General features: G+C 37.9%; 2 protein-coding genes, 1 non-coding gene and 2 pseudogenes across 3 annotated transcripts; all 5 read right to left on the minus strand.

Annotated features, from left to right (window-relative positions):
- Positions 1-258: 258 nt before the first annotated feature.
- LOC101302552 lies at positions 259-10,175 on the minus strand (annotated as a pseudogene).
- On the minus strand, positions 4,352-7,449 carry LOC101302156. The gene is made up of 5 exons (XR_184521.1): positions 6,929-7,449; positions 6,749-6,849; positions 6,540-6,635; positions 5,533-5,607; positions 4,352-4,711 (listed from the first exon to the last, which is right to left on the minus strand). It is a non-coding gene; the product is annotated as an uncharacterized LOC101302156 (transcript).
- Positions 10,176-10,728: 553 nt separating the features above from the next.
- On the minus strand, positions 10,729-13,066 carry LOC101301863 (cytochrome P450 734A1-like). Its single transcript, XM_004297160.1, has 5 exons — positions 12,758-13,066; positions 12,464-12,687; positions 12,150-12,382; positions 11,490-11,871; positions 10,729-11,406 (listed from the first exon to the last, which is right to left on the minus strand). Exons 1-5 carry the CDS (start codon positions 13,026-13,028, stop codon positions 10,978-10,980), a joined length of 1,539 nt encoding a protein of 512 aa, XP_004297208.1. The 5' UTR covers positions 13,029-13,066; the 3' UTR covers positions 10,729-10,977.
- Positions 13,067-14,439: 1,373 nt separating this feature from the next.
- On the minus strand, positions 14,440-16,764 carry LOC101302347 (cytochrome P450 734A1-like). The gene is made up of 5 exons (XM_004297161.1): positions 16,396-16,764; positions 16,093-16,316; positions 15,745-15,980; positions 15,251-15,635; positions 14,440-15,153 (listed from the first exon to the last, which is right to left on the minus strand). Exons 1-5 carry the CDS (start codon positions 16,676-16,678, stop codon positions 14,725-14,727), a joined length of 1,557 nt encoding a protein of 518 aa, XP_004297209.1. The 5' UTR covers positions 16,679-16,764; the 3' UTR covers positions 14,440-14,724.
- A 1,189-nt stretch (positions 16,765-17,953) lies between these two features.
- The window catches only part of LOC101302832, a 4,938-nt pseudogene continuing 4,206 nt past the window's right edge, over positions 17,954-18,685 (minus strand).

Here is an 18,685-nt window from a genome sequence, read left to right on the forward strand (position 1 = left end):
TACTCCTGCTAGCAAGGCTGCCAAAGGCAGCAAACCATCCATATATATGGGACAAGGGCACAAGGCTAACGGTTAGACCCTGGACCCTAAGCTGACAGCATGACCTTAGACCCCAACCAAAACATGGGTAATGGGATGGTCCAAACTATAACCACTTGAATGTGGGCTCTTTCTAATGCAAGTCACAAACCCATCAGACCTCAGGGAACCAAATCCCAACACACAAGAAATGCTGAGCTAATACAAACATCTTCAAGCTCACAGTGGGTGCAGCATGACCTGAACTCCATGTTGTGGGCGAACAGTGATATAGTCATGGGGTGAATGAACATAACCAGGGGAAAGGGTGAAGGAGTAGCGTTGTAGAATCATTGACAAAGCAATCTTTGCTTCAGTTGTTGCAAAGTTGAAACCTGGACAATTTCTAGGCCCCATTCCAAAGGGTAAGAAGGCACCTATGTTCCTGTTAGTAGCTTTGGCAACCCCTTCAGAGAATCGTTCTGGTTTGAAAAGCTGCACATCTTCACCCCATATTAGAGGCTCATGGTGCAGTACTAGAGTTGGAATGTGCACTTCCATATTAGCCGGAACAATGAGGTTTCCTAGTCTAACTTCCCTTTTCACTATCCTCACAAGGTTCAGAGCAGGAGGATATAACCTTAGACACTCAATGATGATCATACTCATCTGCATATCCGATCAAATAACAGAAGAGAAATAAGGCTTGATATCAATTTCGATATAGAACATTTCAGTGAGTAAAACAAAGTATAAGGTCAAGTTCTTAGACATTCTTACTATTTTGAGTTTGGTGAGGCCATCTGAATCCGGAGTTTGTTGTCCAAACAATTGGAGGACTTCGTTTCTTGCTTCTTGTTGCCAATCTGTAGGTGTGCCAGAAGAAAGACGGTCCATGCAAGCAATGTATTAGTAGTTTCTTGTCCAGCAAAGAAAAATGTCTTGCACTCACCAACTACTTCATCTATGGAAATCCCCTGGTTTTCATTGGCATCATGATGAGCTCTAATAAGTAATCCGAGAAAATCATTTCCAAAGCTGTCGTCTTCTCCACTCATTACTGCTAACTCCTCTCTTTTCTTAACAAGCTCTACTATGGAGTTGTATATTCCTTTCTCAATCTTGTCTGATTCAAGCTCATCACTTGTTTTAAGGAACTTACTGCAATATAGAACAAGAGTATACATAAAACGTGACTACATATATTGTTAAATTAAATGAGTTTTAATACTTTCTTCAAACAGAATGATCATAAATGCTGGCGATCTATGATTGATTATGCTGATATCTAAATTTTAGTTAAAAGTATGGTTAATTACCCAAGTCCAGGAAACAGGATTGTGGAAGAATTTTTCACTAAGAAAAAGGATAACTTCACCATAATGCCATATTGTCAAAAATATTCCATAATGCCATATTGTCAAAAATATTCTTTCCTTCACGATAGCTACTTCCAAATGCCGTCCTGGAAATAATCACTTCTGAAGTCAACAACCTAAATTGTTCATACACCTCAATCTCTTTTCCTTCATGATTTTTCCACCCTTCCAGCATTGTCTCAGCACTGCTTATCATCTCTGGGGTCATAATAGTGAAGAAAAAAAGAGACCATCATGTAATGTAATCGATAAATTTCCACTTTACAAATTACAGTAGAACGTACTATTTGCTAGTAACACCAGAAAGTGCAAGGACTTACTTTTAAGCTCTCTCCATGGAAGGCATAGTTGGTCACCTTTCGCAATTTCATCCATTTTTCACCCTCGGTAGTCCCCAGGCCATTTCCCATTAGCTTCTTGACATAGCCTCAAGGCTTCTTTTTTCATATAAGCTCCATATTTGTTATTCAGTATCTCTTTACAGAGCTCAGGTTCCACAATAACTAACTGTGGTTGAGAACCGTGCCATTGAAGAAAAATATTTCCTGTTGCAAAAAGGATAACAAAAGCTTGACTTCGCTAGTTTTGGAAGTAAGATTCAAAAACAAGAATTAGAAGGTGTATTACCATATAACTTGGTCCATGAGTGAATATGAGGTTGAACAGCAGGTACTATGTCGTGTTACTTCATTGGCCTGCTCATAATTTCCTTTTGAATTAATTTCAGTTTACCCCCAGGTTTGAGGTTAACATCATTTCAGTCCCTATACTCTTAATTTTGAAAATTTACCCCATAAAGTTTGCAATTTTCATAAATCAAGTCCAATTGCTAAAATTCCGTCCAATTTGGACGTTAAATGCTAGAATGAAATATTAGAAAAAGGGTCCTAAAAGGAGATTTATGTTGTTACATGACTATTTTAGCCCTTATAGTGAGTTATGAAGTCAAAATTAACGTCCAAATTAGATGTAATTTTAGCAATTGAACATGATTTATGAAAATTAGAAACTTTAGGGGGTGAATTTTTAAAATTGAGAGTATGGGGACTGAAATGATGTTAACCCCAAACCTCAAGGGGGTAAACTGAATTTAATCCTTTCCTTTTTTCATGTTGGAAATTTCTTTGGTGCTTCCATGGATGAATCTGTAAGAAGGGCCTTTGATTCCTTGAAGACCCATCAAACTTTGTATGCGAGTTGGAGTCCACCGGTACCATAGTTTATGCAAACTCCTGATTAAACTGAGAGTATGATTTCTGGTTTTCCAAATGAACTCATTGTTGCAGCTATTCCTTCTTTCTAGGATTTCATATTTATCGAAAAACCAGGGCAATGAGAAAACAAATATGGAACAAACAATAAGAGAAACAAATTAAACTGGACCACAAGGATCCAAAAAAGACAGAATCATTAGCTTATCCAAAGTCTACTATTTCTTTTGGATGACGTTTCTGATTCTTGAGTAAGATTGACCAACACATTTGGTACTTAGTTTAATAAATTGGGTAAAATACTGTATAGTCCTTGACTTCTTATGGTTTGAAGTCGACATATGTTTAGTCCTTATGGTTTTATTTTAATCTGAATGGTCCTTAAAGTTACGATTTTTCATTCAAATGGTTTTTTTGTCAATTTTCTCAGTTAAATGTCTAACGTGGCCGATAAAAATTACAATATTTTTAACGGCCACATCACTATTGTGACAAACAAAAAATTGACGGAATGACCATTTAGATGAAAAATCGTGATGTTAAGGACTATTCAGATTAAAATAAAACCATAAGAACTAAACAAATATCGACTTCAAACCATAAGGACTAAACAAATTTTAATTCTAATAAGTTTCTTCCATTGTTGAAAGGTCATTCTTCCATGTGACTTGAACTGAAAAACATATACGGTTGTAGTTATGACCAGAACAAGTTCCCACCTTTGCCATTATCTAGATGGGATCAGCTTCAATTATGAATTTCTTTTTAGATCACATTACAGATTTCAAAATCAAATGGTACCAAATATGCCGGTCTATGAAAAATAATACTATAACAGAGTGGACTCTGGTAGTTCTCATAGATTAATTTGTTTTTGATTTACCAATGTCACAACTTTACCAGGTTCACCAAGAAAAAGCTTTGTGAGTAATATCTGCAAATTTTCAGTACTGACAAAATAACCCAAAGGAAGCTTCACAATCCTTTCACATGAATATATTCATTAATAGAGAAAGGGAGCTAGAGCTTCTCAGCTTTGCACGACTTGCTTACACAAAACAGCCATCACAATAAAACTTAGTACATTGGGAAGAAAAGAAAAAGAAAGTAAAGGCTTTTTACTGGCCATACAACTCTTGAATTTGTAAGCATTTCAGGGAAGGCTTTTACTGGCAATCATATGAAATGTGCCGGCCTCTGAAGAACTAAATACTGGACTTTATTTGGTAGGTTTACCTTCTCATACATTTGATTTGATTACCAAAGGAGATGATACAAATTTTCGCAATCCAATAAACTTCTAAAAACATTACCACAATATAAATGCAAAATTTGCAAAAATTCTAGGTATTACTCAAGCCCGACAATTAGTTACTATATGTGTCTAATTGTTACTTGTTAGAATCATGTTGTGCTACAGTTTGAGGTAGGGGTGGGTTCGGTTAATTTGAATTGGTTCGGTTTTTACCCTAAACTGAAAATAAAATTCGGTCTTGTTCGGCCCGGTTTTCCATTTTTAGACAGCCCAAACCGAAAACCGAACCAAACCGACGGTCCGTTTCAGTTTCAGTTTTTTTTTTTTTTTTTAAACTTAAAACTTTTGTACAAACTATAAAATTTTCTAACCATGATTTAACTGTAACCAAACAATTAATAGCTCCTCTAGTCCTCTACTCTTCTTGCTTCTTGCTTTTTAGCATTTCAAAATTATGTATCAATATAACCACAAACCAAATGTATACAAAAAGCAATCAAAACACTAAAAATAGTTTGAAAGTTCATACATCTTAAACACAAATTATAAAGTTGATACTTCATAGTTCATACTCCATACTTCCATATGGTAAAACTCAAAAGTCCATAAATTACAAAATACAAATAGAGTCCAATGTTAAAAGTTTATACATCACAAAACAAGAACTCGGAACATTTTGGAGGAAAGTAGATCAAATCCTTCTTGCAACATCATCTCATCGAACAAATGTTTGCTTCATTTTAGGAGGCAACATACCACTCTTAACACTTTGCACATGTGACAATGATGTCATCTCCAAAATTTCTAACACCAACACCAACACCAACACCAACACTATCAACTTGCATCTGCAAGAAAAAAAAAAAAAACCAATTTAAACAAGTTAAGTATTACAGACCAAATCAAGCAAGAATCATTTAGCAAATATTGAGACTAAGAGCAAAGGAACAAAATCAGAAAATCTATGCCTAACTTCCTGACCAGCAGACTTTTTTGTCAAAAAACAATATAGCTCGGCTAAGAATTTCAGGTTGGTCTCTTCATAACAATTGTAACCTAAAGATTATTTGAGAACTAGAATCGCAACAAAAGGATTTTTATACAAATACTTATGATTTTCCAAAGTCCCGTCCAAGTGCACAGTACATGCATCCACAAACTGTTGTAGGGGTGAGCTTTCGTCCTCGCTGCTCTAGGAACTTTTGAAAACAGATAAAGAAATAGTTTCATAGGGCCCAGTATAAAAACAAGATTGAATTCAAATATTTAATGAATGACAAACTTTCAAAAACATTTCTATGATCAAACAAATGCGGCGCCATAAAACTGTACCTGATGACCGGTCCTTTTTAGACCCACTACCCAACTTACCTCACTATATATAGGTGCAACAGGTAAGTGTAGCAAGTGTCCGCAAATGCCCTATTGCCTAGAAGCAGTGCCACTCCACAAGGGATGTAAGACACTCTTCTGTCCATAGAGGCCCCTCCGGAGGTTTAGGGGATCGAACCCAAGGTAGTCACTATGCTCCTCTCACTCTCAAGCCATCAATATCTCATAACACCGGTTACCATATTTTTTTATCGGATAACCAGATCATGCAATCTCAAATATGAACAAACATTTAAAAAATAAAAACCACTAATCAAGGGAGTTCCGGGTTCCCTACCTGGAATCCGAGGCTTCTCACGAACTCCGAGAATCTTGAGCATTCCGCTCCACGGGTAACTGGAGTCCCTAACGTCTGACATTTCAGTAGTTAACAACTCATTAAACAAGCATAAGCAATCACGACGACTAATTATTATTTGTCGAATCAACTTTTCATGTTTTGACCAGATTGACCAACGATTGACCAATCGATATTAATATTAGTTTTGGCCAATTTCACGATTAGTTTTGATTAACAAATACTAATCAATATCATAATACAATCCAACATTTACTTTACTTTCAAATCTCGTTGTCGCATAGTAATATTATAAAATTACTATGGACACCCATTGTGTTACTTAGTACTTTCCAACATGAATATCTCAATTTCATGTCTAATACCTTTAACATAAGTGATCTGATCACAGATTTTCTGTTATGGAACTAGATATCAAGAACCCAAACCAATTCTCATTCATAATGGGTATAATTCCCATTCAAAGTCAATAATAACAAATACAATTCATCACTATTACTTTGATACTAATTCGCATATTCAACAATTCGATCTGCTATAACCAGAGTAACTTGACATAAAGTCTATAATAAGTTCCAATCCTCTTTTCCTTTCCCTTAAACTCTCTGTACAAAGCCAACATCATATTCATCACCAACACACTAGCTAGCTTGACTAGATCAATATCTCCAGAAGGTAACAAAACAAGCCACCAATTACAGTTCAACACCAATAGCATAATCATCTATACATCCACTCCTACCATAAACTTCTTCAACGTCAACTATCATACTCACAGAAAGAATATAATGTTCCAGCAATATCCTAATCAAATCCAAGTTCACCATTGTAAATTCTTCTACATAATTATATTAAAGAGTAATTCTTCCAGAATTTCAAAACAATGCAACACAAGTTCTTACACCACGCAAGCACCAAACAACAATCAAATCCTCACTATAATGATCAACAGCTTGTGGACATTAACAGAGATATCTCGAGCTCACCTTAATTAAGTCCAAAGTCAGAAGAACAATTCCCAGACAAAGCCACAACCTCCAAGTAAGTCAACCAAATCCAACTTCACCAAATCTGTTGAACCTCTGCAACCTCATAAAAACCCACACATAGCACTTGATTAATATAATCTTACACCAACAACCAAATCTTCAAATATTGTCATGATTCTCATAACTTCCAATTTGTCTCAACTCACCTTTGTATCAAACGAAATCCAGGAAACTAACTCCATTGAAGAAGAACATCGGAAGCTAAAATTGCTAGCTCCTGTCTTCTTTCACCTTGTATCACCATATTCTGCTGTCACAAGAACTATTAATTACCAATGCAACTCAATTAATTCACAACACAGAGGTTCCAAATGTCCAAAGCTCACCTTGAATCGATGAGTTGTTAACCAAAAACAAACAGAGGTCCTTCGCCGGAAAACCCAAATCGACGCTATCTGCCTAACTCAGCTCAGCAGCCATGAAGTCGATTCCAACCATGGTCCAACGTCTCTGGAGTCGACTCAGGTCGTCGGGAGAAAGAGAGAACGCCGGCGGTGACGAATTCCGTCAAGGGCAGGGAACAACCAAAAATCCCAAAAACCAAATTTGTTAAACTCCAAGCTAAACTGAAATTTGAAGTCGGGTTCGCAGCCTGAAAACCCAGAAATCCGACGGAGGAGCAAAAGCTTCTTGCCGTCGTTTCTCTTTCTATGGCCGCCAATCGAAACAACCAAGGCTAGAAGGATCTTGGTGGCGTTGAGACGATTCGATTGGTGGTGGTCCGTCGCCGGATGGCGAGATGGCGTCGGCGTTCAGCGGTCGGCGTCGAGGCTTCGTCGAGAAAGAGAAACTGAGACGGTCTGACTAGTTGACCAAGTCAGTCTCCTTGAATAATCATGACCGATATTTTTTACAAACTGAGATTGAATGGTATAAATTTCAATGATTCATATCTCACCGCGTAATTTTCTTATTATTCTGAATAATTTTTTAAATTTTCAAAACTTCAGAAATTCATATAAAATAACTCGGAATTCTGAAATATTTTATGAACTCATCGTAACACGTACTTTATTATCCAACTCTTAAATTAAGAGATTTAACCAAGTAAAAATTTCAGAAAATCTCGTCAAGCCTATTTTAAAATCATTGAAGTCGATAAGCTATTTACCAATGATCTCAAATTAAGCTCGTTAAATTTTTTGGGTGTTACATTTCCACCCCCTTTAAATAAAATTTCGTCCTTGAAATTTCACGATTTGTCAAATTGTCAATAATACTTTCTTTTTTATGCCTGACTCCAATACCCGTATCATATATCTCAATTTCCTTGCTAGGGAACTCGACTTTTTACCAGTCACATATATCAATTCTAGAGCTAATCATTTTATGTATCAAGTGTTCCGAATAATCAATTATCTTTTTCAAACATATACGAGATAACAATCTCTGATCTCGTTGTCATTACACAATATCACCACTACATGCAGGTCTATGGACATCTCACGTCCATACTATATTTTACTGTATAACCATGAAATTTCCTCTAGGTCTTCAAGTCCTAACGTAGGCATACTTACCTACCCAAATGAAAAATCAAGTCCTTCTAGACTTACCGACTCAGCAAAGAATGAGTTAACGTCGTCATCAATATTTCACAATTTTTGACGACCAATAAAAACAAAAGGAAATGCATCCCTCTATTAATCAAACAATCGTAACCAATAAACGACTCACAAGCACAATAGGAAATCGCATCCTCGTAAAAAATCAACGTACACAAAACATGTTATATATACTTTCAGCCTTCCAAACCTCAAGTATGAGGAAAACACAATGGAACTCCATAACCGGTTTCCAAAAATAAATCCACGATTTCTCGTGTGAGTAGAACATATCTCGTTACATGACTTGAGTTCGTTATGTACTCGCTAGCTACGACATTGGGTTAGCATACCCAATCCACGAACTCCTCATTTCTAATTTTTATTTACGTGACATGAAGTCTATGGATTATCGCACATGATACAAGGTGCATTTTCAGCTTTTCACACCTCAAATAATAATGAAAACACGATGTCACTCTAAAGTCAGATTTACTCCAGAACTCATTGTCTGATAACACCATAGTAAGTATCTCATACGATCCACGTTCTTCGTATACTTACATATATGACCGCGTACTTATATTACCATACCAATTCTCTGAACTAGAAGAGACGAGTTGCCTACTATTCACGGCCGCAGATCATGCTGCTATTATCGCAACACATAGACATCTGCAATTTCCACCAACACAGAACTAGTAATAACTTGTTGGACACAAGAATAATCGAGGTAATGAAGTGCTCCCACGCGAGTCGACAAAATTTGAGGATCACCTTTTAGGGTTTACCACTTGGTAGCTCGAGGCTCACGTATAGTAGCGATAACGTACCTCGTCAAGTCGATAACTATAAAGTCACGAGCACCGGCCCCACCGTTAAACCTAAACGTTGAAATTCGTCGACAAGTTATACGCCTTCATCACAGATGCACATTGTCAAAAATGGCTAAATGCAGTAAACCAGCTAGCGTTTCCTCAAGTGATGCTTTGCCCTCAATTTCTCGTCGTCTCAACAAATATCAAAGCTTCCACAAGAAAACCATACCGCCAGACTATAAAAATAACGGCATGCGTCGACTTCAGGTCGAATCATCTTAGCACACAACCGGATTACTGATCTAAGAAACTAATCGCGAACTCAAGGTGACACACGATCAAAGATCCTGACGTACTCTCTCGAAATTCGAGAATAGCCACAAGTATTCGACTTACTAGGAAGCTGAAGTCGTCGCACCCTCGCTTGCGGCAGTTGTTCAAGAACTTTTCAACTGAATAGGTTCAATGATTTGTAAGCAACGAAAACCGTAGTACTACTACCGCTCTAACGTCAAGGCATGTCGCCACATCGCAGGAGTCTAAGTTCTTCAAAGTTAATGTGGAAGTCCAGAAGTAATCCCAGCTAAACGGTCTAGACTTGGTTGAACTAAGATTCACTAACACCTTGACGGATCGCTAAAATCGAATTAGCTAGATTACACGAGATCATGTTCAAGGGAAACGAGAATACTGAGGTCGTCCACTCCAGTTACTGAAGACACCAGAAGCTGAAGATATCAGGAGTCCAAAACTTGGCTTATGGAAACTGTTAAATGTAATCCATAAGTCAGGAGTCTGGGAATTACCATATGTCTTGACCCATGAGTGCCTATGAGGTAAAATTGCAGAAAACACATCTTATGATAAACCTACTCATATGGCTTCCTTTCGGATGTAGGAGATTTCTTTGTTGTTTCCATGGATTAATCTGTAAAGAGGGCCTTTGATTCCCTGAGATGCCGTCAGACTCTGTGAGCGAGTAGGAGTCCACCATAGTTTGTGGAAGATCTTGATGAGTCCTAACAAAAGAAACACACACAAAGATAGAGACTGGCATAGTGATTATTGGATCTCCCAACCAGGTCATGATTGTTCTTCCTGGGCTGTATCTCTGAACCCAACTGTACTGAACTCACTAGTCTAAGTTTTCTTGCTTCCTTTTGGATAAATAAGGAATAAAACTATTACGCACCAAAATGCACTTGCATCATTAATGCGTAAGTGTTCAAAATGTCGTATAAGAAGATCAAATGAAGACTAGAAACCCTAAATTCTTTTATTTCATTTTTATTTTTGATCCGATTAAATTAAAACGCCCATAATAAGAGTACGTCTTTTTCGACTTAGTGTTCTCATCGCCTCCTTAATTGGAAACACTTGTGACTATTTTTTTGGGGTTTCAATTTTGTTAACGGTATTAGTATATATGTATATAGTGCGACGTAGATGGCCAGATTAAAATACTGTATATTAGTTGTTCGGTTCACTTGCATCTTAATACGTAGAAGAATTTTCGATAAAACTACATAGTCAAGCAGCTACTGCTGACCACCTTTGCCTTGTAGACTTCTGATGTGACCACATTAAGTGTTTTTAATCAATAGGGTGTAACCGTTGGGTCATATTTCTTAATGGTTAGCTGACCATTGGTTTATGTGTTCTGAACATGTGGAATCTGAACCATTTTACAACTTTTTTCAGAGAACCAAAACCAGTTGGTAAAAACCCAACTCATAAAATTTTCTATCTCAGGAGAGGCAGAGAGATCAGAATCTTCTTAACATAAACAGGGTTATGGACCTGAACTGCAGGACTGTTGAAGTAAAAGACAGTTTATATTTGTGTACAAGATAGTAGAACACCAAAGAGAATCTACAAAGCAGCAAGAACAGGAGGAACCTTCTAACATAAAGGAGAGGTAGTACACTTTGTAAACTAGGATATCCAAAGGCATTGATGTCTAGACTCTTCACGCATGCAAAGCAAGATTATGGGGATTCTGGCATTCAAATTTCAGAGTGAGTGTAACATTACTTGAACTCCATGCTGCGGCCGAACTGTAAGAAACTGAAGAGGAGAGTGGACATAACCCGGGGAAAGAGTGAAGGTGTAGCGTTGTAGAATCATCGACAGTGCAATCTTTGTTTCAGTGGTGGCAAAGTTGAAACCCACACAGATTCTAGGTCCCATCCCAAACGGTAAGAATGCAGCCATGTTATCTCTAGTAGCTTTAGCAACTCCTTCTGAGAATCTCTCTGGTTTGAAAAGTTGGGCCTCTGGTCCCCAAATTTGAGGGTCATGGTGAAATGCCACATTTGGGATGAGTACTTGGATATTAGCTGGAAGAATGAACTTCCCGAGTCTAACTTCTCTTCCAGTTTTCCTTACCAATTGAATAACCGGAGGATATAACCTTAGAGACTCATTGATGATCATACTCATCTGCATGAAATAAAAGATATAGAAAACACATCAGGATTTCAAACTGCATGGAAACTTTCTGCAGGTCAAAAGGAGCTCCTTACTGTTTTTTGTTTGGCAATGCCATCAGGATTTGGATTTTGTTTTCCAAATATTTGTGTTACTTCTTTTCTTGCTTTCTCTTGCCAATCTGGATGCAGTGCCAGAAGAAAGACGGTCCAAGCTAGCAAGCCATTAGTGGTTTCTTGTCCAGCAAAGTAAAATGCCCTGCACTGATCAATTATATCGTCTACTGAGATCTTACTTCTTTCATCGGCATCGTGATGTGCCTTTAAAAGTAATCCAAGAAAATCACTACCAAACCAGTCTCCCTTTCCAGACACTGCAGCCTCCTTTTCTCTTTTCTTTACAATCTTTAATATGGAGGAGCGGATATCCTTCTCAACCTTGTCTGCTTCAATCTCATCGCGTGATTTGAAAAGCTTACTGTGACATTGGAGGAAAGACTAAACATGATAAGTCGGATATATCATCCTTCAAGAATACAGGTATGAACTGTTCCAAGATTATCAAGGAGTGTTCCTCAACTATTTGGGATTTTATCTAATTGCGGCTGCTTGATGCAGAGAGCTCAAATTAGTGGAGACCAAATACCATATACATAATATGACATTGATGAAACGAAGAGAGATTCAGCAAGTAAGACGATGAAAGATCCTTTCGGATCCTTTCTTCAAGTGCAGTGGAGATTTAGGTAAAGTTACCTGATGCCAGGAAGCCTGATTTTGTAAGAATTTCTGAACAATAAGGAGGATAACTTGGTCAACATGTCAAAAATGGTCTTGCCTTCTAAGTAACTGCTACCAAATGCTGTCCTGGAAATCACTTCTGAAGTTAACAACCTAAATTCTTGATACACCTCAATCTCCTTTCCCTCATGATTTTTCCACCTATGTAGCATGTTCTCAGCACTGGCTATTATGTCCGGAATCATATTCTGGTCGAAGACAAATCTCATCATGCAATTGCAAAACTAATTTGAAAGAAATTAATGCCACGAGTAACTGTAACAACTTACTTTTAAGCTCTCACCATGAAAGGCATGGTTGGCTATCTTTCGCAGTTTTGCCCAATGCTCACCCTCAGCAGTCCCAAGGCCATTTCCTAATAGCTTCTTCACAAAGCCTTGTGGATCCTTTTGCATATAAACTCTGTCCTTGTTATTCAGTATCTCTTTACACAACTCGGGCTCCAAGATCACCAACTGAGGTTCAGTACCATACCATTGAAGAAAAACCTTCCCTGTAACAAAAAAGACCAAATTTTTTAGTAGAAGTATGATTTCTAAAAGCAGGAGCTAAGAATTTGTTACCATATCTCTTGAACCATGATTGATAATGGGGTTGAACCAGAGGAAATAGGTCATGTGTCAAAGGTTTGGGCCTGCTGATAGCTTCAGTTTTCATGTTCAAGATCTCTTTGGTGTTTCCATGGACAAGTCTGTAACAAGGGCCTTTGATTCCCTGCCGAGCCATCAACTTCTGGAAGCGAGTTGGAGTCCACCATTGTGTGAGAAAGATCTTGATCATCAAGATCAGAGCAAAGAGAACAAGGAACACAAGACACACAAAGCTTGAAAGCATGATTACTAGCCCTCCAGTGGAAGCAATTTTTAGTGTTTCTCTGTGCTCTAATCAGGAGAGGTCAGTCCAAAATTCGCCAATGGTTTCCTAATGATCCACGCGGGAATATACAAATCAACTCGTTCTTGTTTAAATAATGAACAAATCAACTTCTTTCTGATTGATCATGCGTTAATCAATTAATTTAATTGTATGGGAAGCAGCCATTGCTGACCACCCTCTTCTTATATGACCCGGGGCCATCGGCTTATATGATCCGCAGCTTGTACCTTCAATGGTAGCTATAGTTGCTCTACACTAAAACTTCCTCTTAAGACTATTTTCTTATTGTGATTTCATTTGGCCTAGATATTTGTAGTCCTTTCTAAGAACACTCTTTTTTCCTTGTCCGGGTACAAAGCTAAATCATATGCAACCATATTGTAGCAACTGACTAACCAAAGACAAGTGCAAAGCAGTAGAAGCTAAGTCCTCAATGATTTCAATGCTGACCTTTGCACTCTGGGAATAATTTTTACAGTAAACTCCACAAATTCAGGTCATTCTTCGATCACTGTGCACAATGTGTAGTATTACTTGAACTCCATGTTGTGGGCGAAGTGTGACGAAGTGTGACATAATGTAAGGGCGAGTGCACATAACCCTGGGAGAGACTAGAGAGTGACTTGGTCAACTAGTCATAATCAAAGCCTACACGATTCAGAGGTACTGTTCCAAAGGGTAATGTGCCTATGTCGTCGTTACAATCAGCAATCTAACCTGATTTTCAACTTTTCTTACAAGGGATATGATTGGAGGATATAATTATAACCTCAGACACTCATTGATAATCATACTCATCTGTATGGAAATGAAAAATAGAGATCACATCAATATACATCAATATACATGTAACTTGTAGAGATATCAATCACATATCGGGAATATGAGACATTGTCTGTCGGTTTATAAGAGAATAGTCACTCCACCCATTACCAATTAGTTTTGGATGATATCAGAGCGGGTTACCCACGTACACGTATAAAGCCTAAATGACCACACGCACTCCACATCACCCAATTGTTGTCCACGTGTTAGGTTTGAAAATTCGTCACACGTGTGGGGGCGTGTTGAGATATCAATCCCACATCAGGAATATGAGACATTAACTGTCGTTTATAAGAGTTTGAACCACTTCACCCATTGCCAATTGGTTTTGAAGTACCTTAATATTAGTTTGGCAATGTCATTAAGACTTGGTGTTTAAAAGCATTCAGAAGGTCACTCCCAAAGTTGTCTTCCTCCCCACTCATATGCAGGGGTTGTAGCTTCAGTGGTGGTAGCTGTAACTATATCTGCAATCGTTTCTTGGTTCTGAAACTTGAAGCAAATTACCAAACATGTGCATAGGGAAATGCAGCATGAGGCAACATATAAACAAAGCTTGAAATGGTGATCATCATAAGCCTTATATTCTAGTTTTGTTAAAGTAACGGATTCTATAGCCAATAAAAAGGATTCCCTATCAAGTAACAACTTTTAACACTTTTTACGACTTATTTTACTACTCAAGGACTCAAGCAACAGCCCAAAAAGCCCAAACAAAGTCATAGCATAAGGGCCCAGCTCCCAGCTCCATCTCCCTTTGTATGACCTAGGCACAAGAGATCTCTAGGCACAAAGCCTACTTCGCCGGCGCTGAAGAGTAATTCAGAGGTCACAGTGAGTGTAGCATTACTTGAACACCATGTTGTGGCCGAACTGTAAGAATCCGAAAGGGTGAGTGAACATAACTCGGGGAAAGAGTGAAGGAGTGGCGCTGTAGAATCATTGCCAGAGCGATCTTGGCTTCATTGATTGCAAAGTTGTATCCCACACAATTTCTAGGTCCCATTCCAAAGGGTAAGAATGTGACCATGTTATTGTTGGTAGCTTTAGCAACACCTTCTGAGAATCTCTCTGGTTTGAACAGTTCCGCATCTTGTCCCCAGAATTGAGGGTCATGCTGTAGGGCCAAAGCTGGAATAAAGATTTCAAGATCAGCTGGAACAAGGAGTTTCCCGAGTCTAACTTCTCGTGCCACTTTCCTTTCAATGGACACAACAGGAGGATATAGCCTTAGAGACTCATTGATGATCATACCCATCTGCAACGAAAAGAATTCACAATTGAAATCAACTCCCTCAACAACATTTCTCCTAGTGTGACAAGGAAATTAATGATTAAGTTTTTAACTTCCTTACTGTTTTTAATTTGGAAATGCCATCAGGGTTGGGAGTTTGTTTGCCGAATAGTTGCAGGACTTCTTTCCTTGCTTCCTCTTGCCAATCTGTATTGAATGCCAGAAGAAACACAGTCCAGGCTAGCAAACTGTTGGTGGTTTCTTGTCCAGCAAAGTAAAACGTCTTGCACTCATCAACTAGATCATCTACTGTGATCCTCTGGTTGACATCGACATCGTGGTGAGCCTTCACAAGTAATCCAAGAAAATCACTCCCAAAACTTTGTTTTTCCTTACTCGTAGTCATTGCTTTCTGTTCTCTTTTCTTGACCATCTCTAGTATGGAGTCTCGTACTCCTTTCTCAAGATTCTCTGCTTCAATATCATCGCTGGTTTTGAAAATGTTACTGCAAGAATTTTTAAGATAAATAATTTATCAGCAGACAGCAGACGCTATTCAACCAAATGAAATTGATCATGTTTCTCATCTCATTATATGATTATATTGTAAAGAACCTGATGATAGGAATCCTAGCTTTGAAAGCATTTTTGAATGTTAAGAAGCTTAACTTCATCAACATGTCAAAAATGCTCTTCCCTTCTGAGTAGCTGCTGCCAAATGCTGTTCTTGAAATCACTTCTGATGTCAACACCCTGAATTCTTCAAATATCTCAATCTCTTTCCCTTCTTCATGATTTTTCCACCTCTCTAGCATCAATTCAGTACTAGCTATAGTTGCGGGAATCAGACTCTAGTAGAAGTAAGAAAATAACTTCATACCATTAGCAAGTTTACTTCTATTCCTTAACTGCTTCCTGATCAGTGATTGAAACTGATAGAATAGTAAACCTGTAAGTTCTTACCTTTAAGCTCTCTCCATGGAAGGCAAAGTTGGCCAGCTTACGCAATCTTCCCCATTTTTCACCTTCAGTTGTAACAAGTCCATCTCCCAATAGCTTCTTTATAAAAATTGGGATATCGGTTTTCACAAAAGTTCTATCTTTGTTATTTAGTACCTCTTTGCACAAATCAGGTTCTGTAATGACCAGCTGAGCTCGAGAGCCATGCCATTGAAGAAAATTTTTCCCTGCAGTATAAGTGACTGAGTTTTTAGATTTAGAAACCAGGAAATGAAGATTAGATATATCTAAGGATCAATTGGTTACCATATGCCCTGCTCCATAAGTAGAAATGAGGTTGAACATAAGAAAATATATCATGTGACAAACTTTTGGGCCTGCTCATGGCTTCCTTTTGCATGCTGGAGATTTCTTTGGAATTTCCATGGATGAATCTGTAAGAAGGACCTTTGATTCCTTGCAAAGCCATCAGCTTCTGTATACGAGTCGGCTTCCACCATAGTCTGTTAAGGATCTTGATCAGAGCGAAGAGAAGGAACAAAAACAGCAAGCTTGAAAGAATGAATACTGGCCCTCCCAGAGAACTCATCTCAGAACCAGAACCAGAACCAACTGTTTTTTCTTTTTGTATAGTTGACTAGCTTAAGTTTTCTTTTTGTAAACCAAAACGGCACCAAGATGCCACTTTTGACCATATCTTGTTGACATGATCGATTCCATCATACTTTTATTTTTATTATAACATTCATTTTTGGCCCCCTAATATATTATACCTGATACACATTATTTTGTAGATGGTGAGATGCTGGTGCAGACACTAAATGATTGCTTCGCAAAATTATTCTCCTCACATACGCCTCTATGACTTTTGGTATGTATCACTATTTCATATTTTTGTTAGTTTGTTCTATAACTTGTATTAGGCTTGGCAAAATATCACAATTCTCCAAAAAAGAAAAAACCATCTTACTTTGGGTTCCCACTTTTCATATACTTTCAACTTTTCATTTCTAGCATCAAACTATATTACTGGTGTGGTGTGGTTCTGGACTGTTTGTTGAATTAGATATTTATAGGGAGTTTGGTTGAAGAAGCAAAAACAAAAACTCCTTTCTTGCCTAGCAGTCAAAGGATCAAAGTAGTTGAGCAAATTTTAGAAGGGTTGAACATGTATTGGATCATTAATTAACTCAGAAATATTGTGATGTTCACTTGGGTTTGGGGGTGGTGTTTAACCTGTACAAGATGCTGAAAAAATGGTATAGTAATATAGGGTATTTATTTGGGTCATGTATATAGAATAATTATAGATAGTGACAAACTCCTAAAATTCCACTTAGAAGATATGTTCTCTAGGGGAGTCCTGCTTAATTGCTTGACTTCTCCCTTCCTGACATCTCTCATATAAGGCTTTTGGGATGTACCAAATTTCTTCGAGGGATGATCTCATTTTGTTTTTACTTTTCATTTTAGGCATCAAAGTTATAATCTCCCATACCATATTACTGGTGGTCTGGTATGGTATGATTCTGTAATGTCTGTTGGTTTAGGCTATTTAGGGAGCTTCCTGAAGGAGATCTTTTATATTTCACGCTTTCTGAGAGAAGAACACTGATTCTGAAGTGACAAAAAAATAAAAAAACTAACAGAACTGGGATCAGCTTTGCAAAACCCAAAACTCTACGCTTTGCCCTTGGAATGAAAGGGTTAAAAGATGTAAGCAACCAAATTCGAAAACTTAATTTATTCAAGTCTCAAGCTGGTGTATAAGCAATATTGTGATTCTTGACAGTCAGTCAAGCACTTGCAATATATATTAGTGTAAAAATACTTGGAAATTCATGATGTGTCTGGTTTTCACAGCTCAAAGTGAGTGAAGAAACACTTGAACTCCATGCTGTGGGCGAATAGTGAGAAACTGAGAAGGCGAGTGGATATAACCGGGGGAAAGGGTAAATGAGTAGCGTTGTAGAATCATTGTGAAGGTCCTAGAGGGGGGGGGGGTGAATAGGCCCTGACAACTTTTTGCTCTATCCCGCGCACAAGGGTAGCAAAGATTGTGCTATCCTGTTTGCTGTGAGACTAAGTTGTGTAAATAAAAAGGCGAGTACTGAAAGTAAAAGATATAACACCAGTACGTTTTTTATACGCAGAAACCCTGCAACCAGGGAGAAAAACTGCGTGCCTCTAACTCTTGAGAGACAAACTATTCCACTATTGTAAAGACACTTCTTACAAGACTCACAACTCAGAGGATGACACAACACCTAGCCATCCTGCCAAGTCTAACTACTAGCACACAACTGAACTTGCTCTCTTGTCACTCAAGTGTTTTACACATAGCTCGAATCTAAGCTTCTATGCAGAATTCAACTAACACCTTTAGCTAATTCTCAAGGACAGCTTACAACTTGCTTCACTACGAACTTAACTAACTCCTTAGCTAATTCTTTATGAAGACTTCTCCCGGGGTTGCCATTCACCTAGACAACTCTCAAGGTATGCATGAACATGAACAATGAAATGGGTTTTGAAAATGTTTTAGATGCTCAGCTCTAAGATTTATAATCAACAAGGAAGACTTAGAGCAAAGGAG

This window comes from Fragaria vesca, linkage group LG4, assembly GCF_000184155.1.
Source record: "Fragaria vesca subsp. vesca linkage group LG4, FraVesHawaii_1.0, whole genome shotgun sequence".
Taxonomy (NCBI): Eukaryota; Viridiplantae; Streptophyta; class Magnoliopsida; order Rosales; family Rosaceae; genus Fragaria; species Fragaria vesca.

Bases quoted from the DNA above. Each gene is read 5' to 3' on its own strand.
- LOC101301863 (XM_004297160.1), bottom strand. From the start codon at position 13,028: ATGCTTTCAAGCTTTGTGTGTCTTGTGTTCCTTGTTCTCTTTGCTCTG. The intron at 12,383-12,463 runs GTAAGTTGTTAC...GTCTTCGACCAG, and splicing joins TTCATGGTGAGAGCTTAAAA to AATATGATTCCGGACATAAT. The intron at 11,872-12,149 runs GTAACTTTACCT...CCAATGTCACAG, and splicing joins ATCAGGCTTCCTGGCATCAG to TAAGCTTTTCAAATCACGCG.
- LOC101302347 (XM_004297161.1), bottom strand. From the start codon at position 16,678: ATGAGTTCTCTGGGAGGGCCAGTATTCATTCTTTCAAGCTTGCTGTTT. The intron at 15,636-15,744 runs GTTCTTTACAAT...AAATTCTTGCAG, and splicing joins GCTAGGATTCCTATCATCAG to TAACATTTTCAAAACCAGCG. The intron at 15,154-15,250 runs GTAAGGAAGTTA...TTTTCGTTGCAG, and splicing joins GCATTTCCAAATTAAAAACA to ATGGGTATGATCATCAATGA.